Source organism: Cornus florida, unplaced genomic scaffold (genome assembly GCF_030987335.1).
Source record: "Cornus florida cultivar Cherokee Brave unplaced genomic scaffold, ASM3098733v1 CherokeeBrave_3.0.0_Hap2_Chr06, whole genome shotgun sequence".
NCBI classification, from domain to species: domain Eukaryota; kingdom Viridiplantae; phylum Streptophyta; class Magnoliopsida; order Cornales; family Cornaceae; genus Cornus; species Cornus florida.
Window position 1 is genome coordinate 44,194,180 of NW_026775576.1, and position 11,268 is coordinate 44,205,447.

At 36.4% G+C, this 11,268-nt stretch overlaps 1 protein-coding gene across 1 annotated transcript; it reads left to right on the top strand.

The window, feature by feature from the left end:
* The first annotated feature begins 462 nt into the window (after positions 1-462).
* Positions 463-9,786, top strand: LOC132311396 (uncharacterized). The gene is made up of 2 exons (XM_059809294.1): positions 463-1,399; positions 8,889-9,786. Exons 1-2 carry the CDS (start codon positions 651-653, stop codon positions 9,544-9,546), a joined length of 1,407 nt encoding a protein of 468 aa, XP_059665277.1. The 5' UTR covers positions 463-650; the 3' UTR covers positions 9,547-9,786.
* Positions 9,787-11,268: the final 1,482 nt, after the last annotated feature.

The following is an 11,268-nucleotide window of genomic DNA, read 5'->3' on the forward strand; positions in this document are numbered from 1 at the left end:
TTATTTTGTTTAATTTTTTTTTTTTTTAATCCATAATAGATAATGTATTGTTTTAAGTTATAATATCAATCGTAGTTTTTTTAATAATTTACAAAAATATTGTTTGATTGAAAAATATTGCTGTTGAGAAAATATAATTTTTACAAATATAACTGTTAGAAATATAGCCGTTAGGAAATTTTTTTAAAAAAATAATAATTTTATAATTTTGTTTTTTTAAAGCGAAAATTCGGAGAGTCTGATGGAGTGTATGTTTTTGGAGAGCGAAATTTATTGACGTGACTCTTAAAATTGCTAACGTGACTTTTAGAAAAATTGATGTGACATTTTTAGAGAGCTAAAATTTGAAAAGACAGGTACAGATGATCTGAAGCAAGAACTTCAAGGATAAAACTTCACTCAATTTTGTGGGACCCAAAAGATGTAGGACCCACAATCTGCCGGGTCCAAAATCCAAATTGAGTTCTCCGCTCAGTTCGAGACCGTGAATTCTCAACAGTTATTAGCATTTTTCCTCTCTCCTCTTCGGGATAGCTCACTGCAAAACACGCATAAAACCCTAAACCCTCTCTCCCATGTGTTGTCACTGAAAACCCTAAACCCTCTCTCTGAAAGTCTCTTCCTGCGACCGTTCTACCACCACCCCACCCATGGCGGAGCTGAAACTCTCGGAGACGCGAGACTTAACCCGAATAGAGCGCACAGGCGCACACTCCCACATCCGAGGGCTGGGGCTCGACACAACCCTCGAGCCCCGCGCCATCTCGGAGGGGATGGTGGGTCAGACCTCCGCCCGTAAGGCGGCCGGTGTCATCGTCCAGATGGTCAAAGACGGCAAGATCGCAGGCCGGGCCGTCCTCCTCGCCGGCCAGCCCGGCACCGGCAAGACCGCCATAGCCATGGGCATGGCCAAGTCACTCGGCTTAGAAACCCCCTTCGCAATGCTCGCCGGCAGCGAGCTCTTCTCTCTGGAGATGTCCAAGCCCGAAGCCCTAATGCAAGCATTCCGCAAAGCTATCGGAGTTAGGATCAAGGAAGAGACCGAAGTGATTGAAGGCGAAGTTGTGGAAATCCAAATCGACCGTCCTGCGGTGGCCGGCGCGGCGTCCAAGACGGGGAAGCTGACGCTGAAGACGACGGAGATGGAGACTGTGTATGATTTGGGGGGAAAGATGATTGAGGCATTGGGGAAGGATAAGGTACAGAGTGGGGATGTGATTGCCATTGATAAGGCGTCTGGTAAGATCACAAAGCTCGGGAGGTCGTTCTCGAGGTCGAGGGACTACGATGCCATGGGACCGCAGACAAAATTCGTGCAGTGTCCTGACGGAGAGTTGCAGAAGCGGAAGGAGGTCGTGCATTGTGTTACTCTTCATGAGATTGATGTTATCAACAGCAGGTATTCATTTCTATTGCTTACTGGTATTAGTGCCCTTTATAAAGATGAAAATTTGCACTTTAGATGACCTCTTAACATCAAAATTGTAGACTAATTCATGGCTAATATATACTTAACCTATAATTTTTCATAATTTTAGTAGCTCTAACCTAATGCTTTATGTTTACTGAATTGTATAAAGATTTTAAATTTGAGGTTTTGGTGTAGATATCTTTCCTTGCTCTGATTAGTCATTCATTAAACCATTTTTATTTTTATTTTTTATGAGTAAGAATGTAATATAAAGAATTCAAAAGGGAAACGCATTCCGAAAGCTATACAAGACCTAACGAACCCAAAAAATCAACAAACTCCTCAATAGATATACAATTTTTCTCCAAAACCCAACTAAAAAGAGAGCTAAAAATATGAAACTTCAAAGCCCCCAAGGAAGATTCCTCCCCATCAAAAGATCTATTCCGCACCTTCCACAAGCACCACCAACACAAAGGAGCAGGTGCGGAAATCAAACGTGAAATGGTTTAAACATTTGCAACTTCAGTTTGCCATTGGAGAATGACAAGTCATGTTGTTCGTGTGCGTTCTTTGTTTTGTTCTTCCCTATTGTTCTTGCAATTTTGTGCACTTAATTCTTTTGGAAAGATGTGGCTCTTGAGAACCACAAAGCCCCCGAAAGCCTCAATGAAGTCAATGCTCAACTGAAGAGACTTGACCCATTTTAAACAAGGTTTCTTCACGCAAGAGCATTCAAGGCCCTCAGATGTGTGTTTTTTAGTAGGCTTTAGGCTCTGAAAAGCATGCCTCTGTCTTTTAATCATATCATTTTCTTTCTATTGTTTTCATTTATTAATAAGTGTTGACTAGCATGCTCTATATCAAAGATTTTATTGTATCAGATATTTGGCTTTTTTTTAATTTGAATTTCATGATTTTATGGTTGACAACTCGTGTCAAATATTTGTTGTGCTTGATTTTCAAAAGTCTATGATAATATTGTATATGCTTACGATTATATGAGGGTAACCTTTTAATTTTGCAGTATCTTTGTTGATTTGCTAAAAAATTCATCATCTTTTTTATTTTATTTTATTTTATTTTTAAAAAAAAAAACTAAATAAACTTATCTTTGTATTAATATATTCAGGGACGGTTTGATATAATTTGAGGCCTTATGCAAAAAATATAAAAGTGGGCTTTTATTAATATGTAATATATTAATATCAAATAATAATTATTTATGTTTATTTAATATAAAGTTACTAATTAGATTCTTGTATTCAAGCTTTGTTACAATTTTTTTTTTTTTTTTTCCCCCCAAATATATAAAATAACGAGTCCAATAGATAATTTGATATATACTCAATAATTAATACAATTGGTGTAATGATAGAGGTGAAAAAAATTGATATTGTGGACTTTTTGGGCTCCTTGAGATCATAGTTTCAGTTTTTTGTATAGCTTGGGACGCGTTCCCCTTTTGAACGCCTTCTAATACATTTTACTTATTAAAAAAAAATAATATAGGAAAAAGAAATTGGGGCCTTCTGCTATTGTTTGGGGTATAATAATATAAGGAAATAAAATTTTGGAAAGGTAATCATATAAGGAAATAAAAAATTGGGGCCTTCTGCTATTGTTTGGGATGTTTGTTTTTTGAGGCATTTCCAAGATTGGGAGGTTGAGGATATGCCATTGGTTTTTTGGAGTTGCTTTATCGCCAAGACATTGTGAGGGAGGTTTTTGACTTTTGTGTATGGGTTCCTTCCTCTTTGGGTCGCTTTGATGTTCGGTCTTTCTATAGGTGTCTTTCGGATGTTACGGGACCACCCTTCCCGTGGAAGGCTATTTGGTGTTCGAAGGCTCCTCTCAAAGTGGCCTTCTTTGTGTGGACTTCCGTCTTGGGGAAGATTTTGACTCAGGATAACTTTAGGAGGAGAAATCATATTTTGCTTAATTGGTGTTTTTTGTGGAAGAATGACGAGGAAACGGTTGATCATCTTCTCTTGCATTGTCCTTTGGCTCGAGATTGCTGGATGTTGATATTGGGTTTGTTGATGAACTCTGTATACAGATCCCTAAGCCCCTTTGTTGTTGTCATCATTTGGGTGATAGGATCTTGAGTATCAACATTTTCAGCTCGTTAAATTTCGAGAAAAACATTTTTAGCTCCTTAAATTTCGAAAAAAGAAAATTTCAGCTCCGTGGTTGTTATCAACATTTTCCTCGTCAAAGACTATCAAGGCAATAGGATCCTCTCCTTGGTGTTTGGTGTCAACATTTTCCTTGTAAGTCAAAACAAAGCTTGATATGAAGGTATTGATTGCAATACAATCCCGAGTATCCAGTTCAGCTCCTTGGGTAGCAACATCCTAAGGTATGCAGATCCTTAAGCCCCTTTGTTGTTGTCATCATTTGGGCAATAGGACTTGAGTTTCAAAATTTTCAGTTCCTTGGTTGTTATCTCATTGGTTGTTATCAACGTTTTCCTCTTCAAAGACTAACCTCTCCTTGGTAGGGCTGCAAATGAACCAAGCTGTTCATGAACAGGTCGGGTTCAACTCGCTAAGGGCTCAACTCGGTCTCATTCGTTAAGCAAATTAGCCAAGCTTGAGCCTAATTTCTATGCTCTTTTGGTAAACGAGCCGAGCCCGAACAACGTTAGGCTCGGCTTGTATGGGCTCGTGAACATGAGCTCATTTAGGCTCGTGAAAAAGACTCGTATAAGGCTCGTTTATTAGCCATTTATAAGTTCTTGATCCAGCCCATATACGTGAGTCCATTGCAATTATACATGATAAGCCTATTTAAAAACCATTACTACAATCTAAATAACAAAGCCCAATAAAAAATGGCCCATATTCATTTTAAAGACCTAACCCATTTATGGTAACAAACAGACCCTATTCTACTTTCATTCTCTACCATGAACGAAGCATAGGCGACATCGACAACGGCGGCGGCAGCCCCTCTCATCTTCTCTATTCTCTTCTTTCCTTCTCTGCAATGATTCTCCCTTCATCGGTCGCCGTTCAATATTTCGTATTCTAAGGACAACAATGGAAGAGTAATGAAAATAATTGCTAGCTATAGATGATTTTAGACAACCTGAGGTATGTATGTGCATATATATATATATATATATAGGTCTATAGCTCAACACATTGATATATATGATATATTTGTGTTATATATATACGCTAATCTGTTTTGTATTATATATGCTTGTATCTATGTGTGCTGTGTATCTATGTGTGCTATATATGTGTGTGTGTGTGTGTGCGCTGTATATAATGCCAAGGCTCGGCTCGGCTCGGTTCATTTGAAGCCCTACTCCTTGGTGGTTGGTGTCAACATTTTCCTTCAAAGCCAAAACAAAGCTTGATATGAAGGTATTGATGGCAATACGATCCCGAGGATCCAATTCATCTCCTTGGGGAGTAACATCCTAAGGTACCGCGAACTCTGAACTGTGCTAAAGTTTGTGCTAGAGTGTGTACTCTGATCTCCAAGTGGACGGAGGGTGAGGTTTGGGATGGCTGTGACCACCATTGTAACTAATGTCGATCCGACCATTTGGATCAATATGTCGATCCGACCATCTGGATATTTATCCACCTTCTTTTTACCGGCACAGTCCGTGCACTTCTAGTAAGTTCTTCGAATTTTGCTTCCTTTTAATTCGCCGTGCCCAATCCTCATCCAATTGTTCTCATCATTTTTTTCCTGATAGACCATCTTGTGGTGCTTGTGCGTTTTCTCCCTAAAAAACATTAGCAGATTAAGGATTGAAAGCATCCAAAAAAAAAAAAAGGACCATACAAGTTAAATAGACATATACATACAGTTGAATGTCGACGCTTCTGATATTGTTGGGCGGAGAAATCACCCAAAGGCAAACCCTCAGTTGTTGTTGGAACATCTTCTTGGTTGGTTGTGATGATGATCTCGAAATAAGTTGTGAAGGGGAATGATTGTGAATGCCTTGGTAAAAAAAACCCCAATGGTATATCTGTCATCTAAAGAGATTTCGATCTTCTTCTTGGCTGAACAGGTACTGAGTTTGCATTTGAAATAGATTTCCTTACTTTTGCTCTTTTCGTCCTTACTTTAGCTCTTTCTGTTCTACCCTGTTCTTCTCCGATTGAATCCATCATCAATTCTTTATAAAATTTTCCCTGTAGATTCCCACAAGAAGATTGTTCATATTCTTGGATTTGCAAGAAGTCCTTCCCTGAAGGGGAAACAGGAAGCACCAAATTTGACAACTCTGTTTGTGTCCCAGCACCTTCTGGTGGTGTTAGATTCTTATTGGAAGACCGTCCAAATTCTGGTAAGAAGAAGTCCTTTAGGAAAGGTGAAATAGGCAGAAGCTCCAAATCTTCTCCATATTTTGGTAGGAATAAGTCATTTCCTAACGGTACAATAGGAGGAAGTCTCAAATCTGACAACTCTGAGAAATCTCATCTTGTGGTGATGGTAGATTCCCACCCGAAGACTGTCCATATTCGATAGCCTTCAAAGGTCAAGCAATCAAGCACCAATGGATGTGGTAATTGCAGCAAGTGTTGTACAATTGCAATTTATATTCTGATAGATACATTTTTATGCAAGGAAAAAAAATTAAAAATTTTGCATGGCCAAAAAGGTACCTGTCTATATGGCAGAAATAATTAGAGGCGACTTTGCATGCTTATTCTTTTATTCAAGAACTATTAATTGATATTACCTTTTCATTTGTGGTAAAATCTTTACCAAGAAGCAACGGATGCAATTGCTCAGGTTGAGGAAAAAATATTTAGAAAAAAACCAATATCACAACTAATGAGAGTCAGATTTGGGATGCTGCTCTTTTCTTAAAGTCATCAGTCTTCGAATATAGTCTTCGGGTGGGAATCTACCAAGATGAGATTTTCTCAGAGTTGTCAGATTTGGAGCTTCCTCCTATTGTACCTTTAGGAAATGACTTCATTCTACCAAAATATGGAGAATATTTGGAGCTTCTTCCTATTTCACCTTTCCTAAAGGACTTCTTCTTACCAGAATTTGGACAGTCTTCCAGTGGGAATCTACCACCACCCCCAGAAGCTGCGGGGACACAAGTAGAGTCATCAAATTTGGTGCTTCCTTTTCCCCTTCAGGGAAGGACTTCTTGCAAGTCCTATAATATGAACAGTCTTCTTTTGGGAATCTACAAGGAAAATTTTGCAAAGAACTAATGATGGATTCAGTTGGACAAGAACAAGGTAGAACAGAAAGAGCAAAAGTAAGGACGGAAAGAGCAAAAGTAAGGAAATTTATTTCCAATGCAAATTCAGTACCTGTTTAGCCAAGAAGAAGGTCGAAATATTTTTAGATGATAGAAATATCATTGGCATTTTTTATCAAGGCATTCACAATCATTCCCCTTCACAACCTACTTCGACTTCATTATCACAACCAACTAACCTAGAAGATGTCCCAGCAACAACTGAGAGTTTGCCTTTGGGTGATTTCTCCGCCCAACAGTATTAAAAGCGTTCAACTGTATATCTATGTCTATTTAGCTTGTATGGTCCTTTTTTTTGTTAGGAGGCTTTCAATCCTTAAATCTCCTAATGTTTTTCAGGGAGAAAAAGCACATGCACCACAAGATGGTTTATTAGGAAAAAGTGATGAGTACAATTGGACGAGAACTGGGCACAACAAATTGAAAGGAAGCAAAATTTCGAAGAACTTGCTATAAGTGCACGGATTGTGCCGAAGGAAGGTGGATAAATATCAAGGTCGGATCGACATTAGTTACAATGGTGGTCACAGTCATACCAAACCTCACCCCCCGTCCACTTAGAGATTAGAGTACACACTTCAGCACAATTCAGAGTTTGCGGTGCCTTAGGATGTTGCTTCCCAAGGAGCTGAATTGGATACTCGGGATCATATTGCCATCAATGCATTCATGTCAAGCTTTGTCTTGGCATACAATGAAAATTTTGACACCAACCACCAAGGAGAGGATCCTATTGCCCTGATAAGTGTTGATAACAATCAAGGAGTTAAAAATGTTGATGCTCAAGATCCTATTACCCAAATGATGACAACAACAAAGGGCCTTAGGGGTCTGCAAACAGAGTTCATCAACATGAATATTGCATTTAAACAGGGCGTCAAACTTTCTTTGTATTTGCTCATTTTATTCTCCCCCATTTTGATAATGATAGTCAAACGAAAAGGACATAGACCATTAAAGATTGCCTAGGTTGAGGGTGAAACCACATCGGGTACTCAAACTTGGCTGCAGGTAGGAGCCTTTTTTAACATTGTTAAGCAAGTGGTATTTGATGTCAATATGTTTACTTCTGCCGTGTAAGGTGTGCTTTTTGCTGATTGCAATGGCACTTTGTAGGATGTGGAAATTGAATACCTAGGTAAGACAATGTGGACCTCATCCACAAGGCTTGAGAACAAGCTTGTGCTTCAGGAGTGGAGAGAGATGTTGTATCTTCTTTCTTACGAAGCCATGACACTTAAGTTTTGTCCAAGCATATAGCAGCACCGGGAGGTAGTTTTTCTGTCATTAAGAGAACCACCCCAATCTGTAATGTCAAAAGCTTTTGAGGGTGTATAATGCAGACCATAAGACACTGACCCTTTGACATATCTCATAATCCTTTTGGCAGCTTGAAGATGAGATACTCTTGGATTGCTTTGAAACCTGGCACTCACACAATAAAATACTAAAATTAAATACCAACTAAAATTAAATAATAAAATAAAATACCAATTACTAATTTAGTTGGGTTTCCAATTTAACTAAAATACAACATATTACGTATTTTATTATTTTATTTTTTGAATATATATTTGAGTTTCTTTATTTCAGTATTTATTTACTAATGTGTATGTATATATATATATATATATATATATATATATATATATATTTCCGATCAACATATTACTTATTTTATTTTTTGAATTTGTCATTATTATTGTTTTTATTATTTAGTTTTTATTTGCTTTTTGAAAAACAACAAGTTTTAAAAAGAACAACCGGAGATAGATATAGCCTTTTAGCAGTAGAATAATTTTAAATTGGAAACCCAATTGGTATTTTATTTTAGTTAAAATTAATATTAGTTATTTTAGTTAAAATTAAATTAGTAGAAGAAAAAAAAATAAAATTTGTAGAAGAAATTTATATTAGTTATTTTAGTTAAAATAAAAATAATACAAGTCAGGTACCTTGGATTTGCAATTGGTATTTTGGTTAACATTAAAATTAGAAACCCAACTAAATTAGTAATTGGTATTTTATTTTAGTTGGTATTATACTTTAGTCAAAATTAAAGTTAATTATTATTTTGTTTGTAAGTCAATGATTTGAAACACCTTGTACTTTTAATAATAGTATATATATATTATTTCCATTGTTGATGCTTTCTATTTTTTTATTTTATTTTTTTTATTAAAAAAAAATCCTTACAAATCATTTTATGGTTTATTAAACCAGAACACAGGGTTTTCTAGCTCTTTTCACTGGTGATACTGGTGAAATCCGTGCTGAAGTGAGGGAACAAATCGACACGAAGGTTGCAGAGTGGAGGGAGGAAGGGAAGGCAGAGATTGTGCCCGGTGTTCTCTTCATTGATGAAGTGCACATGCTTGACATCGAGTGCTTTTCTTTCCTAAACCGTGCTTTGGAGAACGATATGGCACCTATACTGGTTGTTGCTACCAACAGAGGGATCACCACAATCCGAGGCACAAACTATAAATCACCACATGGGATTCCAATCGATTTCCTTGATCGCCTTTTAATCATCTCCACACAGCCTTATACAGAAGAAGACATCCACAAAATTTTGGACATCAGATGCCAGGAGGAAGATGTGGAGATGTCCGAAGATGCAAAGATTTTACTGACAAAGATTGGGGTAGATACATCCCTGAGATATGCCATCCACCTCATCACGGCCGCTGCATTGTCTTGCCAGAAGCGCAAGGGAAAGGTTGTGGAGATGGAGGACATAAGTAGAGTTTACGAGCTATTTTGGGATGTGAAGAGATCGACACAGTACCTGATGGAATATCAGGGTCAGTATATGTTCAGTGAAGTGCCAACGGGAGAGGGCGATGAGGATGAAGAAGCCAATGCCATGGTTTCTTGAGAAATTCATTGGACTCGGGATTCGGATGTTAGTTTCAGGCTGTACCAACTTATTTGGATGGGATACTCACATTATAATGCTTAATGTGCTTACCATGTATAAAGTCTGGATTGGACTAACATTAGGAGTTTAACCGAATGTTGATTATTTTTCTGTACACAGATTATGCTTGAAATCCTTTTGATATCTTTCTGAATCCTAATTATGCAAAGGTATTTGATATTCATAGTTTTTCTACTATGAACTTGTGCTTAATGTACAGGAATGAGGTTAGTGTTTGGTAGTTGATGTCCAGAATTCTATTGATCTCGCCATTCTCTTACGTTCAAAATTGCAATATTTTTCTTGTGGCGTTGTCTTGGTGCGTCACATTTTTCCTATGAAGATTGAAAAATAAAAATAAAAACAAACCGTTGAAAAAAAAAAAAAAAAAAAAAAAAAAAAATTCATAGCGAATCAAATAAGAACTGGTTTTTGAGCAATTGGATTGTCTTAGACACCGGTGAAGAAGCAAAATATATTTTTAATGCTAGCTTTAGATCTTTTCTATGCGGTTTGAAAAATCAAAAAGTTTTTGCCTTTAGGAGGATCTTTGCTATACTGAGTTTTGTGTAAAATCTAATTAAGAAGTAGGTAACTTTTAATTGGGCTAAAATCCTGTTGTTTACAAAAAACTATCTACTAACCCTCTCAAGTACGAAACTATCATATTACTCTTTGATGTTTTAAAAATTCTATCATATCACCCTTTCCCGTTACTTTTTCGTCGCAAACTAAATTTGATGTTGCCATGAATTGTTGTGATGTGAAGAGGTGTTTGACCAATCGAATGGATTGAATTCACATCAATTTCTTTCAAACCCATCACAGAACTTTCATTAAATCCAATCGCTCTATTTCTGGTGCTTCGTGGTCCCTATTGTTCCGATCCGCTCCGGCGTCGATCAAAGCTATTACTATATAATTTGAGTTTCTCGATCCTTGGTGAATATATATATATATAATTATGTAATATATATAATTCTAATTACTATAATTACTATAAACCCAGTTCAATTCCAGTGCCTTATTCCGTCCAAGAAACCCTAGGGCAATTATCCTCTGTCATGCCGTTGATGTTGCTATTTATTGTCAATTGGCTTCTTCGTTTGCAGATAATGGAAGATATGTATTATATATATGTGTGTGTATATATGTGTATATATAATTCCTATATAATTATAATTACTATAATTATATATAAATCTATATAATTACTACAATTACTATACTTATAATTATAATTATAATTACTATAATTGTATATATAATTACTATGATTATATTTAAATAAATATTAATATACCATCAAGGGCATTCTTGTCATTTTGTAGGAACTTAACGGTTGTGTGACGAAATAGGGGCAATGTGATAGTTTATGTTATATTACGGATTTTTTTTTAATACTTGAGGGGGTTAGTAAATAGTTTCGATAAACAACATGGATGTTTTTAGATTTTAGCCCTTTTTAATTTTAACAAGATTGAAAATAGGTAGATTTAATTTATTGAAAGTAAATTTAATATATATATTTTTTATTTTTGTTTTTTTTATTTATTATTATTATTATTTTCATAGAGTACGTGTATATATCGGTCATACAATACACTCACTGTTTAAGTGAGGAGTGCGATTCAAAAGCGAGATCTCAAGGAAAGAGCACCCATAGCATGGTGCAATACT